The sequence below is a fragment of the Boleophthalmus pectinirostris genome, unplaced genomic scaffold (genome assembly GCF_026225935.1).
Source record: "Boleophthalmus pectinirostris isolate CB_2022bp ecotype Guang Dong unplaced genomic scaffold, ASM2622593v1 HiC_scaffold_8, whole genome shotgun sequence".
NCBI lineage: Eukaryota > Metazoa > Chordata > Actinopteri > Gobiiformes > Gobiidae > Boleophthalmus > Boleophthalmus pectinirostris.
This window is the reverse complement of record NW_026571515.1, coordinates 17,455,108-17,480,729: the sequence shown is the minus strand read 5'-3', so window position 1 is coordinate 17,480,729 and position 25,622 is coordinate 17,455,108. Positions and strand designations below refer to the sequence as shown.

General features: G+C 38.2%; 1 protein-coding gene across 1 annotated transcript in view; it reads left to right on the top strand.

Annotated features, from left to right (window-relative positions):
- The window catches only part of tns2a (tensin 2a), an 84,599-nt gene that overhangs the window by 21,253 nt on the left and 37,724 nt on the right, over positions 1-25,622 (top strand). The window contains 2 exon segments of the mRNA XM_020922468.2: positions 13,645-13,750; positions 14,870-14,907. Of these exon segments, the coding sequence (XP_020778127.2) occupies positions 13,645-13,750; positions 14,870-14,907 (144 nt within the window).

Genomic DNA, 25,622 nt, shown 5'->3' with positions numbered 1-25,622 from the left:
ACATATTATTATCTAATACTGAAAATCACATTCTATTGTCTAAATAAGTGTTTTTTAAGTTGTCATCATGGTGTCAGAATTGGTATTGAGTCTATTCCTTCCGTTCCTACTGTCTGAAATGTTTGTATTGTGACAACACTAGTAGAGTGTGAATACTACAATATCCAAAATAAAGGTTGTTTTCGCTTATTTGGATATAAAATAGGAAGACTGAAATTAACCTCTTGGAAGCAGCACTACACTAGTTTATGTTATGTTAAATATTAGAACAAGATGATAGGGTAAGGCTGTGAAGAGCTCAGTGCTGTGTACAAAACATCCTGTCTGTTTAACGTAACTCTTTAGATAGTCGTGCTATCACAACACTAAATCACATTCCACAGTGATAATTTACAGTAATCATGGCATCTATGTGAGCCAATCAGAGGAGACTTTGAGGAAAACAGGAAGAATTTTGACTGTACGGCATGATAGACACATTATGGGGGTGTTGACATGAGTGTTTTTGGTGATTAAGGGTGTTTTGCAAATGTCTCAGTAGTGTCTGTAGGAAGTGCAAGCTAGGTGTTTCTTTTTTTCTTTTTTTTTTTATTATATTTTTCCCTCAGCAAAAAAGGAAAAAATAAAACAAACTTTAAAAAGTAATATAAATATAATAAAAAATATAATAAAAGTAATTTAATAAAATATATATTAAATAAGAAAAAAATAAAGGTCTTTCTCTTCCAATTGTTTCCCCCCCATTTTCGTATTCAGAATCTTTATAGACATCATTATTTATCTTATTATGATAAAAATGACTTTATAGTAATGTGATTCAGCTGTTACGTTGGCCATACAGATGTTGTAGAGCATTTAGTTATCTCCAGAGACTGTAAATTCCACAGTGAGGCTGCTCCTTGGAACAACCTGTTTTACTATCTTTGGACTCCAGATGTGGTTCCTCTGTTATCAACCAGCAGCCTGTCCAGTGAAGCGCTGAGGAAAAGGCACTTCAGAGTCTCCTAGTGCCTGTCCTCACTAATACATTTCATTACATTTTTTAAACTGCAGAATGTAATATACTAGAGATTGTTTTTTTATGACTATTGCTGATAGTGATTGTTTGAAGAATCCAGAGGAACCAATAGCCGATGGTAATCCATGTATCATTCGTTCATTCATTTTTCTAAATAAAACTGAAAATAAGAAAATGAAAAAACAACAATTTTCTTCATTATTTGTCTCCAAAACCAAAATGAAAAAAAGGATAATGATTAGTTTTTTCAGTTTTCGATTTTGTGTTTAAATGAATAATGGAAAAAACGGATAACAGCCGTTTCCTGTTTCATCCAATTTTGACCCTTACGGACTGAACCAAGACTAAACTAGGACTAAAACAGGGCGTTATCCGTTTTTTCTATTATTCATATAACACTGAAAAAAAAACAAGAATCGTTATCCTTTTTTCATGTTGGTTTTGGAGACAAATAATGAAGAAAATAGTTTTTTTTTTTTTCCGTTTTCTTATTTTTGGTTTTATTTTGAAAAACGAATGAATGAATGATACATGAATTGATGACCTCTGTCGATATTTTTGCACCAATATGTTGAGCCGTTCTTGGTAATTTTCCCTAAATTAGCTAATTAGAATTCAGCACGAGGTCATCTGCCAAGAGAGTCCGATTTTGTGCACTACCCTCTTTGGACTAAAGTGCTCAGATAAAGTGTTCAAATAAAGCTTTATACATATTTAGGCTGCTGGTTGAGTCAAAGAAAATATCGGTCTCTGTTGGAGATTTGAGGCAATAGTCTATACACTAAAATAGCAATTATCGGTCTATCTTTATAATGTATGTACTACTATGAAATTAAAGAATGTGCTGCTATCAGGAGTTGGAAGGGTGTTACTTCAGCACAATGGACATGGACCTGACTTTCTGACCTTTCCCAAGTATTTTGCTCCATCCAGACTCAGCCCTCATCGTGTTCCAATGTACTTTTCAAAGATGCTCCCGGTCTGTTTAGAATTCCACAAATGCCAAGAGTGGGATCAAAGTTACTGTATTATCTTCTGCAGTGGGCCCTCCTCAGCATTTCTCCTTATGTGTGGAAAGCTTTGACCTCACAAGTCTACAGAATTTAACATGAGCTCCTTAATGTTATTCCAGCTAAAATTGTTATCTTCTGTGCTGTATTTGCAGGAATTTCAGGTTTTTGTTTTACTTTTGGACACATTAACTTTGGAATTTAAAGTCTTGTGGACGGAAAACTTGTAGTTGCTACCACAGGGTTCAAAATTCTACAAGATCATGGTGTTTTTATTTTGCTATTTTGTCAATAAAACAATCCTTGGAACTCCGTCTCCATAACAGCAGGCCTCGGTGAGCTTCATTTGACTGGAGCTGAACTCTGTGGGTGACGTCACACTCGCTTTAGTCTATGGCTACGTTAAGACTGCAGCCTGAAGTGACCCAAATCTGATTTTTTCACGCCTATGTGACCTGTATCTGATCTTTAAATGACAGTCTGAATGACACAGATCCAATTTTTTCAAATGCGACCCAGGCCACTTGGATACATGTTCCTAAAACCAATACATATCCGATCTTTTGACATGCGACTTCAGTCTGAACGGCCAGGTCGCATTCACCCCACCTACACGTCAGGCTCGGAGTCTAGTCAATGGAGGGAAAGCGAGGTTAGCAAGTTTATTAATATTTGGGGGGATTGTTGTATTCAGGCCAAATTGGAGCGGTCTTATCAGAACTTTGAAATGATTGCCAAAGAAATGGCATGGCTACAGGTGGTCTTGGCTCCAATGTCATCAAAAAATAAAGAGCCTGTGAGCCAAATACAAGGAGGCTAAAGACTCAAACAAATGAAGCGGCCGTGGACGTGTAACCTGTCCATTTTATGAAGAACTGGACCATACTTTAAGAGACAAGCCCAGCATTTAGGCCACTTCCGTAAACACTGAGCACGCTCGCTGTGTGTGACGTCATTGTGTTCTCCAGTGCGCATGCGGGACACTTTTGGGGTGTTAAAGTTCACACTGGAGATCACATACAAGTCACGTTTAATTGGAAATGTGAATGACCTCTCTAAAAAAACAGATTTCAAGAAAGAATCCAAATTGAGTATTAAGCCCTGCAGTCTGAATGTAGCCTATGTTTTGGACAGAGGAGTTAAGCCTGAAATTAACCTCAATAACAGTGGTTGTGTAGACAATATGACGGAGTTTGGTGAACGTCTATGGACTTAAAAATAAAACTGCAGTGCTTCTGGATTTCCGTCCAGTGACATCACAAGGTGGAACCAATAATTATAGCTCAAAAGAGGAAATTTAGCATAATACAGGACCTTTTTATATCAGGAGTACTTAAGGACAGCTAAGACGTCTGTTCTGGTGAACCATCTGCGCCAAACTGGGGTCAGCGGGTCCACTATAACTGTCCCTCTCCCACACAGAGCCCATCATTGTCCAAATATCAACGCTATTTATAGAACGCATTAAGACTCGGGGTTTCCATGGCTCTACGCATATGTTACAGCACACAGACCGATCCTTCTGTTTCTGTCAATTTGTTTTTACATTTGTACGTGTGCGCGACCCCTCCCGCTCTCAATCCAGCCTCTGTATACGAGTGTAGGGGAGGTTCTCTGAGCAGAAAGCACCTCTTTGACTCAACCAACCTCCTCGATGAGTTTTGCCAGCGGGGTTGAGCTGGGGCAGAAAGGGGCTTCTTGTGTGTGACAGATGTTCCAGAAAGGAGGGTTCAGCAGAAGTGGACCTACACATGTGCGAGCGTGTGTGTGAGCGGGGAGCAGAGACACAGGTAGCTGTTTACTACGACTGACAGGAGAGAGGGGACAGGAGAGAGGCTGGACCAGCTTGTTGTGGGCTGCCAGGAAAGATGGACCTGGAACAAAATGAGGTAAAGGGGTTTTTGTCGTAAAATGGAAAGTTATGATTTGAGTAATTATAAAGTGGACAGACTGGTGCTGGTCAGTGGAACAACCTGTGGAGTCCTTATTTACTATCTGTCAGCAGTTGTATTGGCTGTATAGTTGGAAAAATAGACTATTCTTAACATTTTATTCTTGTACTTTCCCAAGCTTAAAGGTGCATTGTGTAACTTCTCCGGTAGAGGGTTTGTCAAATGCTTATTTCCATGAAGATGTTATTCCTTTGTCTGCAATCTTCCACAGTATGACATTAAACCTTTCTATCTCCATGGAGACCAAACTAGACCAAATTACAAGTCAGATCTAAAACCACCTGTAATTGAATAAATGTGAGCTGGTTAATGTCATACTGTGGGACATTTCAGGAAGAAAAATTATATCTCCTTAGCAGGTGACAGACCCCTCACCAAGAAAGTTACACAGAGCAACTTCAACATGAAAAGAACACAGATCTAGTGACATTTCTTGCACAGGGACACAACAACTAGGCCTGTCACGATAATTACTACATCACCTTAATTTATCGTGTGTATATTTCATCTGCACTATTGGGAAGTTTTTGGCTATTTTTTGGCTATATGATCAGATTTGAGCCATAAAAGGTTGAATTAACAACTTCTATCACTTATTACTAGGGATGTAACAATATCCAAATCTCACTGTACAATATTTTTACGATAAACATCTCACAGTACGGTATTTATTGTGATATTTTGTGGAGGCTAACAAAGTTGTGAATATGCTACTTAAGACTTAATTCAAAGAACTAAGATTTGAAAGTGCTTAGAATTATTTCTTCATGTAATTTGCACTAAAACGGAGTAAAGGATCATCATCGATGTAGTTTCCGCTGTTTTTTAGCTATTGCAGCACCATAACAATTAATTTAAACAAAGAAACTTGTGATTCGATGACTAAATGCAAACTAAGCACAGAAACTAAGTGTTTCATTCTGTTATTTATTTATTGCAACTCATACTTTTTTAACAATATTTTAGATTTAGAATAGTTTTTGAGTTTAAAATTTGCTCTTGGGTTATTGTGTCGATAATTTCTTCAGCAATATATCCTACTTCAAAATCTATTATTGTGACAGACCTCGTAATATGTCAGTTCACAATTAAAATGGCGTGTCTGACTCCTCCTTGCCTTTCTAATGATTGTCAAATGTGTGATGTGTGTGAATTAGACAATGTCAAACTGGTGTCGAGATCATTACGATTTAAGTACTACTAATGTTTCTGTTTTCACGCATCTTTCTTCACTTTCTCCAAAGCACATTCCCTTGTTGTTTGACAGAAGTTTTGCCAGAAACTGTTTTGTGTTGATCACGTTGGAGACAGTAATTACTATCCAGGGACTGGCTCAGTGCTGTTAGCCTCAGACCAGCTGTTCTCTGCTCTGCTGTAAAATCAGACCTCCAAGTAAAGATGCCTCCATAAAAGTGACACTGCATATTTGTGTGATCAAGGGCCTACCGAGGGTCACTGTGAATCATAATCAGGAAAAAACAGTAAAAAAAAAAAAAAATGTTCATATGTGTTTAATAAAAGCTCGGTAAAGTAAGATTATATCACGTAGTTAAAGGATTTCTGTAGAGCAGACGTTTCAAATGTTCCATCCTTTTTAGTAATTGTGGTTTCATGTCTGACTCATTTGATCTGGATCTGATGAGTCGGTATTTTAAATCTCAACCCACCGTGCTGCACTGCTTGTATATCTGTCTGGAATCTCTTTCTGTGAGTGGATGAAGGCGGCACAGTGGCTGAGATAGTGCTCAAGCTTCACAGCCAGAAAATCCTCGCCAGGTTTGACTTCTGAGATACTTGGTTGATTCAGAGGAAAATTCAACTTTTGCTGTAGCAACATTTACTCTGCGATTCTCTGTCGCCTTTGTGTCTCAATCAAAGATCTCAGTGCAGTTTAACTGTGCATATAACTGAAAGGTTTTCATTCCGCACTCTTCTCTCCAATTTATGTTTTTAATTTTAATCTTCATTTCTTATTCTGTAAAGCACTTTGAATTACTTTGTGTACGAATTGTGCTATACAAATAAACTTGCCTTGCCTTGCCTTGCAGTTTAACAGGAGGACTGGTCAGGTAGAGTCAGCAGATCTGTGTTAGGGTAGTTTGAGGAGAGGAAGAGCCACTGTGTCCTGCAGCATCACAGCGAATACCAGCTCAAACGTCCCCTTGGCTTGAAAGTCCTGGTTTGAGCATCGCATTTTCTCAGCGAGAAGGTCCCCCTCCTCCCTCTGGGCGCTCCCTCCTCTTGGGCGGCACAGGTACTTGCTGTGCCAGGATGGGGGGATGTGTCACGCACTGTGATGTATTGAGATAGAAAATCTGCATTCTATATCATAACAATGTGATTGAGTTAGAAAATCATCATTCTATATCATAATAAAATGAAATGTAAATGTAGCCAGACCAAATGCCGGGCCTCGTTTATGTCATTTTAGCGATCTTCCCGAAGCGGCACACATTTTTTTCAGTGTGTGATATCAATATAATCCTCATTTGCTCACAGAAGTTTACTTTGAAATTAATTAAATACTTTTTTTCTTTTTTTTTTTTGTTTCCCCGATCTTGCCTCTGATGTTAGCTCTAGTGCAAGTGTGAGGCGTGGAGCTCTAAACAGGAGGTGTGCCATGCCTGAATACGAGCCTGTGTGCCTACAGTGGTCACAGAATGTTGTTATATAGAATAGATTAACTAAGCTTAGTTTCATAAAGGGTACAATTCAGGGGGACTTTCCAGCCAGGGACACTTTCCAGCTGACTTCCATCTCAGCAGCATGAACAAAACATTCCCTCAAAGTATTTCCTCTGGAAGGTCTCGGAGTCTTTCCTCTGGGAGGTCTTCTGCCACATTTGCTGCTACATATGGTGTAAAAAGCCTGTAGCATGTCAGAGATCCATACCTCGCTCCTTAGTTGGCTCCTTATTTAGTTCCATGGATACAGGGGAAAAAACAAACCATTAATTTCACAGGTAGGTAAATTGTTATCTTATCTTAATCGTTTTTTTAATGTGATTTTTTTATTTTTACATATTACCTTCCCCTACTTCCTTCCCGAGTTTCGGAAGGATGAAAAGTTAGGACTGCAATTAACAGTTCAAAACAAACCTCAAGCCAACCTCAAAATAGCACCATGTAACAGGAAGCTGGAATTCATGAATACCTAATCAATCAACAATAGCTCAGAGGAGATCCTCCCATTATACACAATCCACTGCCACGCTGTACTTTCAATAGAGGCTTGTCTGTGATTATATCCATAGACACTAATTTAAAAATGACAGTGACACAGAGGGTTAGGCCAGCATTCTCACAAGAGAGTTTATGGTTGGACTCCCACCCTAGCTTTGTGACTGTTTTGGGTTTTCTCTGACAATGTCCAATGTCAATCACAGTTTGTGGCTTGCTACAACTGGAACAGAAAAAACAATGTAAAAACTAAATAACTTTTCTATTGACCTACTGTTGCAACCACATATACTTAGACTTCTACTTCTCCTCATGTGAACCACAGTATCTCACCTCATTGTGTTGTGTTTGTGCACCTCACCCAGAGCGCTGTATGAGTCCTGCACTGCTGTCTGACCATGATTGGCTGTGGTCTCTTTGTGTACAGCTCTTAATTGTGTCTGGACCATGAAATATGTGGCAGTACCTCCTTCACATGTTTATCACTGGGCCCACATCACCACTGCGGTTAGCCTGGCAGCTTTTTTTGGTTCACACAACACGGGCTTCGCTCCAGTGACCAGTATAACTTACTCATGCATGGTGCAGAATGGTGTTACTAGGGACATACAAGGACAGGGGCTTAAGTTTGCTGTTTACTGTTCTATTGTCTTTGTGCAGAATCGGATTTTGGTGCACGCTTGGAAAGATAATTAAGAATGTCAATTAGATGTGTCAGATTATAAGGTAAAATTCAGCAGGAAGTTGTGGTTGAAGTCCCATTAGTGGGAGGTGGTGGGCATCTTTTTGTTCCTGTTTTGGGGTTTTGATTACATTACATTCTCTCATTCATATTTAAAGATGCACTCTGTTACTTGCTTGTTTCTATGGAGATGTCATTGCTCTGCCTGGAATGTTCCACATTGTGACATTAAACAGCTTATATTACATAATTTATTATATTATGGCTTGTTTTATAGCTCAAAAATACCTAGAAAACTGGAATTCTGACTGTGAGCAGGATTGCCTCTCCGCAGATCTGACCTGTAACTTGGGTCTGGTTTGGTTTCCAAGAATATTAAACAGTTTAATACCATACTGTGGAATATGCCAGACAAAGCAATAACATCTCCATGGAGAAAAGTACTTGACGGACCCTCCACCAGAAAAGTTATGCAATGCACCTTTAAAGGAGGCTTATTAAGTAAAATGAACAGTGGATACTATAAGTTTTTAGCCACGAAAGTATGGTGTTTCATGCATGTTTGACTAATCCTGCAATGTGCAATATGAATACCTGTTTTCACCTTTCCCCTATCCCCTCCTACTATTCTGGACTTGCTTACTTTTTCAACAATAAATGCAACATGTAACTGAAAATCTGCTTCTTGTTATTGTGAAATGGCACTGTGAAATCTTAGTTTTGCAGTTTACGAAAATGTTTTTGAACAATATTGCAGATTACAATGAACAAAATTAAAAGCTATAATATATTCTCCGCAGGCTTTATTCACATGTTCCGATGTAGACAGCACTTCTCTGACACATGTTTAGTCCTGGTGTCTGTAGTTGGATAATGAGTTTCTTTAAGCCCACAGTTTCCTCTGTGAATGAGCTGAAATGACAGGGCAAACACAGCTTTATGAGACACTACCATGATGAGCAGTTGTCTTTACTGGTGTTTCCACTTCATGTTAGTCCTGTACATTTTCAAGACTCCAGTGCCCAGTAAATCATCTCTTGCATCTGAGTACAATGTAGAATTCAGGACATAGTGATAATACAGCTGATACTTTTTCAGTTTCATACTAAAACTTTAACTTGTTTTTGATACTAAAGAAAAGGCTTGATTGTCAATATGGATTCCAATACCACATGGTGATAATAAAATAATAGAAATAATTTTTGCACAGAAAGTATGTATACTTTTTGTGCAAAAAATTATTCTGTATCTATCAGCATGTGGTCTTATACTTGTTCTATTCAGGATTGGTCTATTTGATTCAGTATTAATACATCAAATTGAGTATTTTGACAATGGTTTTAGTATTGAATAGAATCTGGGTATCATTTTTTGACAACCTCAGGCCCTTTACCACAGACTGTATAAAGATGCAGACTAAGGGAGTGTGTCGTCACTCATAGCGTTCAGCTCCAGTCAAATGAAGCACACGAGGCTTGCAGTTACAGGGGTGAATTTGGAGCCAGATCCAAATCAGGAATAGGAACTTATTTACTTACAAAATAGCAAAAGGAAAAACAGCAGGATCATGTAGAGCGGGTTAATATGGACGTTTGCAGACCAAAATGACAAGGCTCACTGCAGCAGTTACAGAGAGAATGGTGACAATTTTACAATGTAAAGTCAACTGGGGCCTGAAGACTTCTTATTTTGAATGCAGTTGCTAATGGGTTAGCTATGTTTATTTATTTAGACAGTCTATGGGTTCAGAGACAGAAGCCAAATCAGAAATTTATCAGCAAAACCAGGAACTTCTACTGAGCCCATCTGCATTCAAAGTATTAGATAACCTGAGCCTGAATAGCCAGATCAAACTTAGTGGAATTCACAAAAACATCAACATGAAATACTCCCTATTCCAGAGTAATGACAGTTATTTTAGACCACTCCTAACCGCTGAAGATTGCCTCATGGATTGAACTCTGCACAGTGACATGTTTGCCACCCACCCGGAGCATGTAAGGTCCCATGGGTGCAGAGTGGTGGCCCTGCTCTTCTTGTACATGGGTGCTGTGGTTGGTAGAGGCACCAGCTGAACAAACAGTGTCCACTTTGAGTCCATGTGGAGAGTGTGTAAACAGACCAGAGCTTTGTGATGAAAAGAGCACACAGAAAGAAAAGACATCTGCATGTATCAGTTTAATTATGTGGAGCTGTTTAAATATAAGCCTCCAGTGCACTCAGATGTGAGAGGTGATCACAGGTTTACAGGTAGATCCCAGAGAGACTTGTGTTTGGACCATGAGGCAGAGGTAATGTACGCTCTTGGTGGTATGTAGTTTGAAACAACAGCTGGTAAAATAATATGGAATGATTTGGATTTGATCTCCAGTGTCTGGTACTTAAAGTCCATATGGCTGTTTTGTCACTACTGTAAACTGTGTAAAGAAGTATAGATAAGTATAAAGGAGTATGTGTCACTCGTAGTGTTCAGCTCCAGACGGTTATAGCAAATTTGGAGCCAAGTTCAATGTTAGGAATAGGAATTTATTTAGGGACAAAATAGCTAAATTAAAACTCTAGGATCATGTAGAGCGGGTTAATACTAACATTTTAAGACCAAAATGACGAGGCTCGCTGCAGCAGTTACAGAGAGAGGGGTGACAATTTTTCACTCTTAAGTCAATTAGACTCAGAGTCGATGGAGCCGGAAGCACCCCCATGCTCACTTCCTATATGGAACATGGTGACAAGCTAGTTACCTATGTCCATTTATATACACACTACTATATACACTATAGTCTCTACAATATTAAAGAAAAATGGGATTGGAAGGTGAAAGACAGATTTTCAGGACACCAAGAGTACTGTCTGGCTTGTTTCTGTATGTTCAATATCTTGTGGCAAACTTATACTGAGCTGAATGGACATTACGAATGAAATCTTTGTGATAGCAGGTCTGAATCTGCCTTTGAACATGTCATATTAGAGTTTGACTGAATATAAACTACACATTTATATCACCAAGTTAATCAAAAAATAGTTATAAATTCACTGAAGCTATACGTTCCAAAAGCCTTGTTGTTAGTTGCCAGAAAAGTTTCATGGAGAAGTACTTTACCTCCTACACTGAAGCAGCAGGTGAAATGCTTAGGGGACGTTTACAGTATGGAGGAACTCACAGCGCAACTGAGGCTGAAAAAGGCACTTTTATGCAAAGATGGTCACAGCAGCTATCTATAAAGAAGACAGATTGTCCATAGTATTGAAAAAGAAACTAGGATTGAAACTAGATAGTAATTTGAGCATGTATCAATACTTAAAAAATCAAATTCACAGGATAGAAATTTACATTTCTTGAATAGCTTTAGAATGATCTTGTATCTTGTATCAGAAAAAATATAAAAGCAGATAGACTAATACACACTCACAGACCACTATGGAACCTACCTGGACCACGGAGGGATTATACAGATATAAGACCACATGGTAATATAAAAGAAAGTACTATGATATGAATTCTACTGTCTAAATAAAGTTGATTGTAGTATCGGATTCAGTACTGAAATCAAGTCAGTTTTGACAATTTTATCAGAAAAATTTGAAAAAACACTCATTGGTTACCCTCAATTGTTCATTATATTTTGAAACAAATAAACACTGGCATAAAAAAAATCAGATACAACATGTAAAATATATGTTTGGTACACACCCAGAATATCACACTCTGCATATAGCTGTGTTCCACATTCCCTGTCTCCCTTCACTTAACATGTGCACGACAACACTCAAAGCGGTGCCCCTTTTCCTCAAACTCCGCGCTTTTCAGACTTCTCATGTTCAAAGGCTCTGAGTCACGACAGGCTCAGGATCTGCCCGCCTGATCCGTGTTGGGAAACAAAGAATGGGATTGGGCGGGAATTCTTCTCCCACACCAAACAACTCATGCAACTCCACACATTAAAGCGCCTGAGATACCAGCAGCCAACCAGAACACAAGACACTGTTATAGAATTCTGTGTCTCTTTTCAAGGCTTTTAACAACACTGTGAAAAGGGCGGGATCCACATAGTTGGGTAGCAAGATATATTAATATACAATTTCAATGCTCACAGTTAGTACATCATAACGGCTGTAATGATCACACTTACAACATTTCCTTTGCAGACAACAAAATGTCCTGTTTTATTCTGAAATGCATGTGATTCTTGTGTAGCAGTTCACAGTTTAGTCTTGTCTCAAATGTTAAAGGAACAGTCTGGAATTTTGGACATAGGGCCTCATTTCCTAGTGAGCCAGAGTGCTGGAGACGTGTGGAGACACTTTTTAAAATATTTCATCCAGTCCTTGTATTTGCAGAGGTCGCTGGTGCTTGGCTAGTGTATGTCAATGGTCATAGTTATCCTGCCACTAAAAACAAAATCTTAACCACTCCACAAAGCACCCGAAGCAAAACAATTGTAACACCAGACTGTTGATGTGAATGTCTGTGTCAGTAGAATAATTTTAGAAGTAAAACCAACCTTGCATTTGAAGGGTTTATGTCTGAGCAGCAGCAAGTTGTACTTCCTGATAGAAAACTTGGCAGAGGCGAACTGATATCACCTAGCACCTGTCTTACCGGCAAAGTTAAATTCTACTGCTGCTGAGAAAATAGTCCCTCAACATGCAACAATTCATGCGATGCAAGGTTAGTTTTATTTCATACATTATCAACACAGACATTCACAGCGACAGTCTGCTGTAATAATAGATTTGCCTCTGGTGTTTTGTGGAGTGGGTAAGACTCTTTTTAGTGGCAGACTAACTATGACCATTGACATGCGCTATCCTAGCACCAGCGACCTCTGCAAATGCAAGGACTGGATGGGATATTTTTAAAAGTGTCTCTACACGTCTCCAACACTCTAACTGGCTAACTAGGAAATGAGGTCCTATGTCCAAAATTCCGGATAGTCCCTTTAAATGCACCTTGAAATGTTTAAAACTTAAAGGTCCTGTGTTACACAAAATTGATTCTTTTGAGCTTTAAGCCATGTTATAATAAATATATAACGTCATCAAACACATACCTGGAGTTGTGTTTTGTTTAATTCATGTTTTCAGTAATCCTTTAATATTAGTCGTGTTTACATCTCCAAAGCTCAAAATGCTCTGTCCCACTTTGTGATGTCATGTAATGTTAGTTTTTAAGTTCAGCTACTTTTTTTTTTACTTTAGTTCAGTAGAGTTTGGCTTTCCAGGGCTGAAATCATCCAAATGATTCTAGTGAAGGTGTATGGAGTTTAAAAACACAGTGTAGCACTTCCTGTATTGCCACATGACATCACAAGGTGGAACGGTGTTTTCAGTTTGAGAGATGAACTCAGCCTAAATCAGCAAGATTTGTGAGATAAACGTGTGAATGAAACAAAACACAACGCATCAAAATCTATTACAATTCCAAGACTTGTGTGAAAAATTTAAAGCGGATATTGTCACTAAATCGTTTAGCCCTACTACTCAAATTATGGCTGGGAGACAGTTACACAATTTGGTTTCACAGTAACGTAAGAAGAGAAGAGATGTAGCCACCTGCGGATTTGCTCTGCCCTGTCAAACATAAAGGACTGACTTAAGCTTGTGTCTGCTTTATGATCCAGTACCACCCACTTCAAAATTGTCCTACTTTATTATATAACAGCAGCCTTAGTTACACAGTGTTTTGGCCCTGTCTTCTGTGTGATATATGAGTGTGGTAGGTAGGGTCTTGTTTGAGGGGGTGAGGGCACTTAGACTCTTATATCAGGTTTCTAATTGTCATTTTTCTCTTTGTGCGTTGCAGGCAGGTAAAGGAGAGCCCCACGTTTTCAAGGAGAAGAGCTTTAAGAAGAAGAGACAGTGTAGTGTGTGCCGACAGACTGTGGACAATGTGGGGTCCTTCTGTAGAGGTATGTATGGTATTTAAAGAACATCTTTTATGCAAATTTGACCTTTTTACTGTTGTACTCTCACTAATCTTGTCACGATAATAAATTTTGAAGTTCAGTATATTGCTGAAGTAAATATAGATGACCACAAATGTACAATAACGTTAAAAAAAATATGAGCTGCAATGAGTAAATAAAAGAATTAAACACTTTAACACTTAGTTTGCATCTGTAATGAATCATAGAAGTTATTAATTTAACCTTTTACTATTTAAATTTGATCATTCAGACAAAAAAGAAACAAACATTTCTCGGTAGTGCAAAGAAAATATACACACAATTTAATGTAGTAATTATTGCGACAGGCCTAATCCCTAATCAAAAACATATTTGGAGTTGTAGTTTTTGCTTCATTCACGGTTGTTTCATTAATCATCCTCCTTCTCAGAAATGCTCTGTTCGTATTTTGCCAATTTAGCTGCGTCACAGATAAAACTCTAGACTTCTCCTACGCAGTTTTTCAGCCCATAAACCATCACCCGACTCATTCTGTGGTTAAAATGTGTTTACAATGAAAGCATGGCTCGGTTCGCATAACATTCACAGGACATAAGGACCTCATTTGTTTACTTTCTAATTGTACATTCCCATTACTGAAAGCACAGGGTCCTCCAACGTCTAAATGTTTCATTGTAAACATAACTGTCATTATTATTTTAAGTTATAAAATGTGAAATACCTATCTCAAGGTGACCAAAGACATGTTTAAATGGGAATTAAAACCACAAGAATGAATATAATGGGGCAACAGTAGCTTAGTTGGAAGTGTTCATCCTCTGATCTGAAGGTTGGTGGTTTAAATCCCACTCTCGACATAAACATCATTGGTTGAGTGGTCAGATCCAGTGGCCCACAGGTTTGCGTTGCAATTCCAGCTCCCACAGATGAATGCTGTTGTTGTGTCCTTGGGCAAGACACTTAACCGCTCAGTGTCTGCGTACAGTGGTGTATGAATGTGTGTCTGAATGGGTGAGTTGTTCCTTGATGTAAAGAGCTTTGAGTGTATAGAAGGTGGAAAAGTGCTATATAAATATGTGATAGGCCTGTTTCTTTATATATGCCATTTTTATTTTATTCTAGTGTGCAAGACCGCTACCCACAGGAAATGTGAAGCTAAGGTAAGGAAGTTTTACTTACTTGTTAAACATTCTTTGTTTTTTCTTCACTGTTTTGGCTGTCAGTGAGTGGTCAGAGCAACACCCACGCTTACATCAGGTGGTTTTATTCACTGCACAGGACCTGTGAGTGATTACAAAAGTTATTTTTCTTTTGAACTGCAGTCACAGAGATTCAAATATTGTAAGGCTATATATTTTCAACTTTAAAACTTTACTCAAAATTGACTCTTGTGAGCTTTACGCCAGTTATAATGTTGTTACCGCCTCAAAAACATACCTGGAGTTGTGTTTTTGTTTCATTCACATGTTTGAGTATCCCGTTATTATTTGTCTTTTTACATCTCTTTGATATCATAAAGCAGTAGTTTACTTACTTTATTCCGTTTGAGAGAAGAACTCAGTCTAAATATGCAGGGTTTGTGTGTTAATCTTGTGTGAATAAAATAAAGCACATCTTTGGGTATGTTTTTGATGAGGAAACAACATTATAACATCAGAACATAGTGTGGTCATATGTGGACTATTAGTATTTGGTTTCAAGCGACAACAGGAATGCCCACTGATGACGCTAGACCTATATTATTTCTTGAACAGATAATTAAGTTATATACAACTTGACGGTTGTATCTCATTATTCATGGCCACACCATCTTATAACTGATAAATAACTGGAAGATTATGTTCATGTGATACTGTAGACTATAAGAGACTATAAAAGTATAACCTGATGTAGGCTATCCTCCCGAATCCAGGTTAAAATGGCGTTTCCATAGCAACAGGCAGTCAACAGGACACACCAAATCTGGGTTAAGCACCTATACTGACCTGCTAATCCTTTACTACGAGTCGTGTCCTGGGAAACTACTTTACTTTTAGGTTACTACTTTTACATCCAGTACCACTACTTTTACTTCTACTAGTTGCAGTAATATGTAAATGAGGAAACTTGTATTAACTTTTTATTACCGGTAGTGTAATAAAACTTAGATTGTCTGCACCCAGTACTACTACTACTACTACTACTACTACTACTACTACTACTACTACTACCACTACTACTACTACTACTACTATTACTATTACTACAAAGCCATTGTTGTAATTGTTAAAGCAGGAAACAATTAGCTTCATATTAGTATAGTACAACATTTTACTACTACTATTTCTGCACCTGTTTCTACTACTACTACTACCACTACTACTAAAACTTGCATTGACCTACTACTACTACTACTGCTACTACTACTACTGCAACTACTACTACTAGTACTACTACCACAAAGTCTAGACAAAATGAAGTTGTTGTAATTGTCAAAGAATGAAACCTAAATATTGACTTTATAATATTATTAGTAGTATCATTTATTACTACTTCTGCTACTACCACTACTACTACTACAAAGCCTAGAGAAAATGAGTGAAAATGACTACTACTACTACTACTACTGCAACTACGACTACTACTGCTACTACAAAGCCTAGACAACATGAAGTTGTTGTAACTGACAAAGAATGACATTTAAATATTGACTTTATAATATTATTAGTAGCATATAATCTCTTAGTACTGCTACTACTACTATTACTACTACTACTACTACTACTATTACTATTACTACTACTATTACTATTACTACTACTATTACTATTACTACTACTAGAAAGCCAAGACAAAATGAATGACAAAATTGTCAATGAATGAAACTTAAATATTGACTTTATAATATTATGAGTAGTATAATCTATTACTACTACTACTACTACTACTACTACTACTACTACTACTACTATTACTACTACTACTACTACTACTACTACTACTGCTACTACTGTAATTGTTAAAGGATAAAACTGGTATTGCCTTTCGAATATTCCGAAACAGTCCTAAAAATGATTATCTCGTTAGCGCAGCATAAGAGGTGAATGAGGTGTATAGTGCGGCGGTGTGGGCTGGTGTCAGTATCCCCAGTGGAATGTGGCCGGCTCTCAAAGAAGCATTGATACAGGACGAAGCGATGAATGCACAGAGAGATGGTGAGGCTCGGGGCCAGACGTGGGCACCCTGAGTCAGCAGCACCAGCTCTGAGGACAAGACCCAGGAGGAGGCATGTGGAAATCTGAAGAAAGCTCTTAAAGGATACACAAAATGGATTCTTGTGAGATGTTAGAATGCCGTTACCTTTTCAAAAACATACCTGGAGTTGTGTTTTGTTTCATTCACAAATGTTTTAGTAACCCTTTATTATTAGTCTGTCTACATCTCCAAAGCTCAAAATATTTTGGTCCACCTTCTGATGTCATGATGTCATTACCTTTAGTTCAATACGTGCATCCCGAATTTCGGATTTCCGGTTATCACGCAATGCATACTGGGAAGGATTTTCAGGAAGAGTGAGCATCAGACCGCTATGTTTGATTTTCCAGTGGGATGCGTCTTTTGTCAAATCCGATCTTTTTAACCATATCGCTTTTGTTTCTGGTTCTGATATTGTCATATTTTAGTTATGGGATTTGGACATTGTTATTATGTGGTTGTTGGATGTCGACTCAAGAAATAAATGCAAAAGGGAATCAGATGTGTGTGATTGCAAACCTCTGTTCAAACTGTTTCCCTTCCCAACGGAATTGAAAAATAGTGAACAGCGAAGGTGATGGGCAGTATTGATCCTCAGGAAAGACAAAAAAGGTAACCTTTGGCTGCCTAAGAAATCATCCCGAGTTTGCAGTTAACATTTTGTGTGTGGAGCGCCATCAAAGCAATGGAGTTCACAAACTTCCGCTGTTAGGACATCCAACAACCACACAATTACAATGGCTGAATCCCATTACTAAAATATGACAATATCAGAACCAGAAACAAAAGCGATATGGTTCAAAAGACTTGAAAAAATTGGCTTTGACAATAGACACATCCCACTGGGAAATCAAACATGGTGGTTTGATGCTCACTTTTTTGGAAGGTCTTTCTCAGTATGCATTGCAGGATGACCGGAAGTCCAAAATTCAGGATGCATGTATAGAGATCGGCAATATCAGAGCTGAAATCATCCAAATGATTCTAGTGAAGATGTATGGAGTTTAAAAACACAAGCAAAGTGTTTTCTGTTTGAGAGAAGAACCGTTCTTTTAAATATGCAGGATTTGATTTGTGTGTTAAACATTTGTGAATGAAACAAAACACAACTCCAGGTATGATATACAACATTATAACATACAGTTTATTGGAAAGAAGCGTAATATGGGAATAAAAATTCAGGAGAAAAAGGTTCTTTGATAGTGATTTTTTGCACAATTTGTTATTTGTCAATTGTCCGCCACAAACTCCTCACACCATAGTTACTGTTGCTATTTCAGTAAAACAAACTGACAATTGATAAGTGGCTGTGTCCAACAAATGTGTGAGAAATAAACACAGGGAGCAAAATTGTGAAACAAAACCTGCTGCATATTAGCTTTTCATTTTTACTCCCAAACGGCCCCTAATTAATTTCAGTGTATTATTCAGGCTGACTGGGCTTTTTCTGCTGCTGGCCTCGGACTCTGGAATAAACTGTTCCCTAAATCACAGACTTGGGCCTGTTTAAATCCAGAATCAAAACTATTCAGACTGGCTTTCAACACTCCTTGGGAGATAACAGGGAGCACTACTCTGTCTGAAGCGCTGTTACTCAAATTAGATTTTAATCTGAGTTTTATTTCAACACAATAGACAATCTAAGGCTACTTTTATATGATGATGCTCTGAACAGAAGACGCAAAAGTGGCGTCACGTCTTTACATTTTATTCCCTGTTTAGACGAGCATTTTCAGGAAGAAATCTGCGTGCATAAGGTGACACAAAAGTGCTTGGAATTCGATTGGGCATGCATGCCAGGCGGCTCGATGGTGACGCTAGGTCGTGATGTATGTGATGTAAACGTGTACGTGACGTGAGCAGATCTGACCAGAGTTTTACGTCTTGGCCAGTGTAGATGGAAACGCTACGGCAGAGTGTATTCTACTTTTGTACTCTGGAGGGTACTTTCAGATTTTTGCATTTTTAAGCCCCAAAAATGCAGTCACCGTGTAAACGAAAGGCACTTCCGATAAAATATTTTGTTGTTTTTCCCCGTAAGCTTTCTCATGTAAACTGGCCCCGATAGTGTTTAAGCATTAAATGTGCACTATGTACATTTTCTGGTGGAGGGTACACCACTTGCTTGTCGCCATGGAAATGTATTGCACATATGGTATTAGACTATTAAACTTTCTCGTGTTTTCTTGCTCAAACCTCAAAAATATACTATAACATCTATATAGTGACAAGCAAGTAGCGGGCCCTCTGCCAGAAAAGTTACAGAGTGCACCTTTAAGACAGCAAAACAATCAGCAGCTACTTCTTTTTAAGGTTTCCAAATGAGCTTCTGTGGTGTATTATTGCAATCTTGGTCAGAATTTATCATTAAAAACTGACTGGAGGAAATCCTTCAAAAGTGGATTGTGAAAAAGCCGCTTATCTAAGTAAAAACAGCTATGATTTTGGCTTGAATATTCAGACATTTCAAACCATGGTGCATTCAGAGGTTGTGGTTTTGATCCTATCATTGTTTATACTTCCAAATACATTGAACTTTGCACTTGACTCTGAGTTCAGCATAACTTTGAGGCCACAAGTATCCACAAGTGTTCCAAATATTCACATATGATTAATCCAGCTTCATTTGCGGTACTGACGTTTTTCTGTTTGTGAATCTTGTGACACAAACAAGCGGATGTCGTACATTAAGTTTGTGATGGGAGGTTGATATTGATGGAGCTACAGGAAGCTGAGGGCAGATAAGAGCTGGGTGTGGGGGCCTGGTCATCACATATTTATCAAACTGTGTTCTAGACATGTTTATGGGAAAAGAGTCATGGCGTTTGGATAAGAAAAGGTTTGAAGCTGTTTAATCATTTGGTTTGTGAATCATCTCTACATATGACGTCAGGTAATTACATAAGAGTCACAACTTGTCTACATTACACAATAGTTATGAATAGACAAATAAAAAAAATGTTAAATCAGTGTTTATTCTGTCCAAAAAATGTCTTCCTTGTGCATAAATTGGTAGAGAGATTCTGTTTTAGAACTCTCCACTACTTCCTGTATTTTTGTACTTTTTTTCTCAATGTTTTTTTTCTACAAATTGTCACTTAAATATATTAAATAATTATCACAAGTTCTATCCCACCAAACCAAGTCATAATTAGAAAAACATCAAAACCTGTATTATGCCCTTTAAATCAATCTCAACGGTGACAATGCCAGCTGATCTACCTCATTCAGTAGTCAATTCTGTGGAGAGGCAAGCCTGCTCCAAGGAAGAAAGCATGTTTAAATGTATTTTTGAGCAATAAAAAAAATGAAAAATAAATTTAATGCGATACTGTGGAGTTTTCCAGGCAAAGCATAAACAGCTCCATGGAAACACCAGGAAATTTGCACCTTTAAGATCCTATATTACGCAAAATTGATTATTGTGAGCTTTAAGCCATGTTATAATCCAAAAGCTCAAAATGCTCTGCTCCACCTTGTGATGTCATGAACTGGATAGTTTTCAAGTTGTCAGCTACCGTTTCCCTTTTGTTCAGTAGAGATGGGCAGTTCCAGAGTTGAAATTATCCTAATGATTCTAATGAAGGTGTATGGAGTTTAAATATTGCAAGCGTGTTTTCTGTTTAAGAGAAGAACTCGGCCTAAATATACAGAATTTGTGTGTTAAACATGTATAAATTAAACAAAATAAAACTCCAGGTATGTTTTGATGAAGTAAAAAGATTATAACATACCAGAAATTTGCATAATGTCGGCCTTTTTAATACAAAAAACCCAAACTTTTTTCTCTGTTCAACTTACGCCTCGGTAACAGAACATAAAAATCATGCTGAGATACTTAAGACAACATGTTCTCTAAAATAATCGTCGTCACATGTTTTTGGGTGATTAGCTGTTATTACCTGGTCCAAAGTTCAAGGTGTCCTCTCTTTGGCACCTTGGTCACATTTGGCAGTTATTATCTCCCCCCAGATCAGCCCTGAACATGCGCATTTACACATGTGTTTACCACATCTGGAGAAGGTCATGTTAGCCATCCTGTTCCAATCTGCCTCTATTTGTGTCACTGCTCGCTTTACCGTAAACCGGTGACAAATCATGGAGCGCCAGTTTCCTGTCTGCGCCAATCCTTTGGAAACCCCCCGGCTCATACAGACGCAATCTGGCGAAAAGGAATTAGATGTGATTACGCATGTTATGATATTTCAGAAAATAATAAACAATGGCGATAATTAAAGGTGCATTGTGTAACTTCTCTGGTGGAGGGTCTGTCAAATGCTTTTCTTCATGGAGATGTTGTTGCTTCGTCTGGAATGTTTCACAGTATGTCATTAAAAGCTTTCTATCTCCATGGACTGGTTATATAAATAGACATAGCCGCCACGTTCCAAATAGGAAGTGAGGAAGAGGACGCTTCCAGTTTCTGTCTGGATCCAATGGACTTTAAATTGAAAAACTGTCATACTCCCCCTGGAATTGCTGCAGTGAGCCTCATCATTTTGGACAGTTCGGAATTTTGGCCATAGGGTCTCTTTTCCTAGTGAGTGAGAGTGTTGGAGATGTGTGGAGACACTTTTTTAAATATTCCAACCAGTCCTTGTATTTGCAGAGGTCACTGGTGCTAGGCTAGTGTATGTCAATGGCCATAGTTAGCCTGTCACTAAAAACACTCTTATCCACTCCACAAAACACCCGAATCTGTTTTTACGCCAAACTATCAGTCTAAATGTCTGTGTTGACAGAAATAAAACTAACCGTGCACTGCATGAATTGTCACATGTTGAGGGACTATTTTCTCATATATCAGTCCGCTACTGAAATACAACTCGCTACTGCTGCTCAGACATAAATCCTTCAAATGCTAGGTTGATTTTACGTCTAAAATTATTCTATCGACACAGACATTTACATCAACAGTCTCGTGTAATAATAGATTTGCTTCGGGTGTTTTGTGGAGTGGGTAAGACTGTTTTTAGTGGCAGGCTAACTATGGCCATTGACATGCACTAGCCTAGCACCAGCGACCTCTGCAAATACAAGGACTGGATGGAATATTTAAAAAAGCATCTCCATACGCCTTCAACACTCTGGCTCACTAGGAAATAAGGCCCTGTGTCCAAAATTCCAAACTGTCCCTTTAAATTGTTTGTATTAACCCACTCTACATGATCTTAGGGTTTCTCTTTCGCTTTTTTTTTTTTTTGTAAATAAATTCCCCCCGAATTTCCTCCAATAACTGCTAGTCTCGATGAGATTCATTTGACTAGAGCCAAATGCTATGGGTGACACACACCTTAGTCCACTTCTTTATACAGTCGATGGTTGTCCCACATCACAAATTCTACTAGTATAACTTTATATAATGGATTTCGTAACTTGGGATTTGTTCTTTGTTTGTTTTTTTTCTTCACATTTTTAAAATTTTTTACACAACAGTTTAGCTCCAGCATGTCTATTTATTGATTTTTTGGAAATACTAAACAAGCAAAACTAAAGTGATTGCACTCATGATTATTGTGCTGTGTCACTCATGTTCCCATTTCTTATCAACACGGTCAATAAACTTCTGCAACCCAAACCTCAAATACCAAGAAACACACTCCCAGAATAGTAGTTTCAGTATGTTCACTACAGTAATACAGTAGAATGGTTTATCATATCTACAGTGTAAATCTTCTAGCCCCCAGGGAGTAGTGGGATAGAGGGAGGAGGATTAAATACATGATTACGATGAGTGGATGTAGAGAGGACTTGTCTGGTGCAGTAATTAGAATGAGGGGGTATTTCCGCTGGGACCCCCTCACACGGGTCTGTCTCGTGTTTCATTTTAATGTTGAGTTTCTGAAGATTTAACTTTATAGGGTGAGAAATTAAAAATGGAGAATGTAAGGCGAGTTTGTAAAGTCTGGAAATATTTGTCGACGTTGCAGCAGATGTCAGTTACAATTTAGGTACAAGAGTCATGGCTAAATATAGTTTTCTCTCAAGATTGAATAAACAGGAATACGGTGGAAGCTGTGACTAAGCAGTGGATCATTTGTTTACTTAGATGTCTGCAACAGTTTAAGGTTTTTAGCTTTTCTTTTGTATTATTTGTGTTATATTATTTTACTTTATAGCATTTCATGGATTTGCTAAAGGTTCTATATTATGCAAAGTTGATTTTTTTGACTCTTGTGTTTTGTTTCATTCACACGTTTGAGTAATCCTGCATTATTAGTCTGTCTATATCTCCAAAGCTCAAAATGCACTTCTCCACCTTGTGATGTCAGCAAGTGTTTTCAAGTTAACAGCGACCTTTTACCTTTTGTTTAGCGGAGTTTGGCAATTCCAGGTCTGAAATTATTAACGTGATTCTAGTGAAGGTATGTGGAGTTTAAAAACACAGTGGAGGACTTCCTGTATTACGACATGACAGCATAAGGTGGAACAGAGTGTTTTCAGTTTGAGAGAAGAACTCAGCCTAAATATGCAGAATTTGTGGTGTTAAACATGTGTGAATGAAACAAAACAAAACTCCAGGTATGATTCTGATGAGCACACAACATAATAACATAGATCAGAAAATATGGGAATTTAAAAAAAAAAGAAAGAAAGAAAAAAATTTAAACTACTAAATAAATAAAATAGATACATTTTAAAAACATTCTTGCACTGGCACATATGCAGAAAGTCTAAGTATATGCATAATACTGATACATAAGATATAAATTCATCTTAAAACCATCACCATCATACTAACGGTGCTCTCAAGTCACAATTCATTTGAAGGCATTTTCACATTATTGCTGGTTTGGAATTTGCCCAGTACTTCTGCATTTCCCATCGACTGTCTGCCGCAATTTCTTTTCTAATTCATTTCACTTATATTACTTGTTTTTCCACTTAAATTTGCAATTACTACATCTTAAGAATATAACATTAAGTACACATCAAACTAAATAGTATATCCCTCCAGACTGTTTCAAGAAGTGAACTAAGGGAGTCTGATGTCGCCCATAGCATTCAGCTCGAGTCAAATGAAGCTCATGAGGCCAGCAGTTACGGGGTGAATTTGGAGGCAGTTTGCTTATGGAAAAAATATCAAAAAATATAAACACCAGGATTATGTAGAGTGGGTTAATACGAACATTTTAAGAACAAAATGATGAGGCTCACTGCAGCAGACACAACAAGAGGAGACCATGTTTCAAAGTAATGTTAAGTGGAGCCAGAGTCGATGGAGCTGGAAGCACCCCCATGTTTACTTCCTATTTGGATTTTCATTCATACATACAGTCTATAGTATCCACTTAACGGAGCGGGCAACACAGCAGCAGAGCACCAGTTTATGATCCAGACCACTGCTGGAGATAAGTCCTTCTACAGATGGTGCATGTCGGAAATGTCAGAACAACTACATCCCCCATGATCCCCCTAGAGTCCACAGGAACCCGCTGTCAGAAAAAACCTTTATCCAGGTCCGAGGAGGCGGTCAGAGCAGGGCCAGGCTGTGACCGGTGGGCTGGTAGATCCATGGAGAGGAGTTGGAGGGCACGTACTGATAGTCGAAGCGGAAACAGCGGAGGATACAGAGGCAAAGGAAGGCCAACATTACCCCTCCCAAACACAAGCTTTCATCAGGACACTGTGGTTAGAGCACAGTTTCCGAATGGACCTCTTCCTCTTATCGTAACTGATTAGAATATTTAGACTTCATTTGATACTTTCCAGCTGATGGCATCAACATTTCCTGGGGGTGTGAACTAACTGAAAGCACTACTATGTCTGACGCTCTCTTACTCAAGTTAAGCTATGTTTATATGATGATGGTCTGAACAGAAGAATCGCATCTTCACTCTTTATTCCACGTTTAGATGAGCGTTTTCGAGAGGAAATCTGCATGCATAGGGTGATGCAAAAGTGTGTGGAATTCGACTGGGTATGCATGCCAGGTTTCTGTGTACTGTATGTATGTGACGCAAACGCGTACGCGACGTGAGCAGATGTGACCAGAGTTTTGCGTCTTGGGCAGTGTAGACGGAAACACTACGGCGGAGCGTATTCAACTTTTCCACTCTGGAGGGTGATTTCAGATTTTTGTTTTTTGAGCCCCAAAAACGCCGTCACCGTCTAAATGAAAGGCACTTCAGATAAAATATTTTGTAATTGTCATGTTCTCATGTAAACAGGCCCTAAGACACAATCTAACAAGAAAGAGCTCACTTGGTTGGAACTACAACAGGTGAGATCATTTGTGCACTGAAACAAGTCTCTTAGCCAACTTTTTATTTATATTTATATTTTTAGTTAGTTTTTGACAGTTTTACATTTTTGTTGAGAATCACAGTCTGAAACACGGACATGAACACTTGTATTGATCCCAGGCTTGATCCCAATTAGTTGTTTAAATCCATTTTCTATTTTTTCAGACTATGTTAAAACATATTTGGTGCATTGTGTCCCCATGGTAACTGTTGAACATTCTGCCATTAGAAGTACATGCAGAACACCCCCAGCGTGTCACTGAAAAGTATCAGTAGTTTTGGTTCTGATATTTTTGCTGATATTTTTCATAATAGTTTTCCCATTCACTTGACTTAGCCTTGACATACTGTACTTCCTCTTCTGTTCCTCTTCAGTGTTTTCCTGAAAGATACAA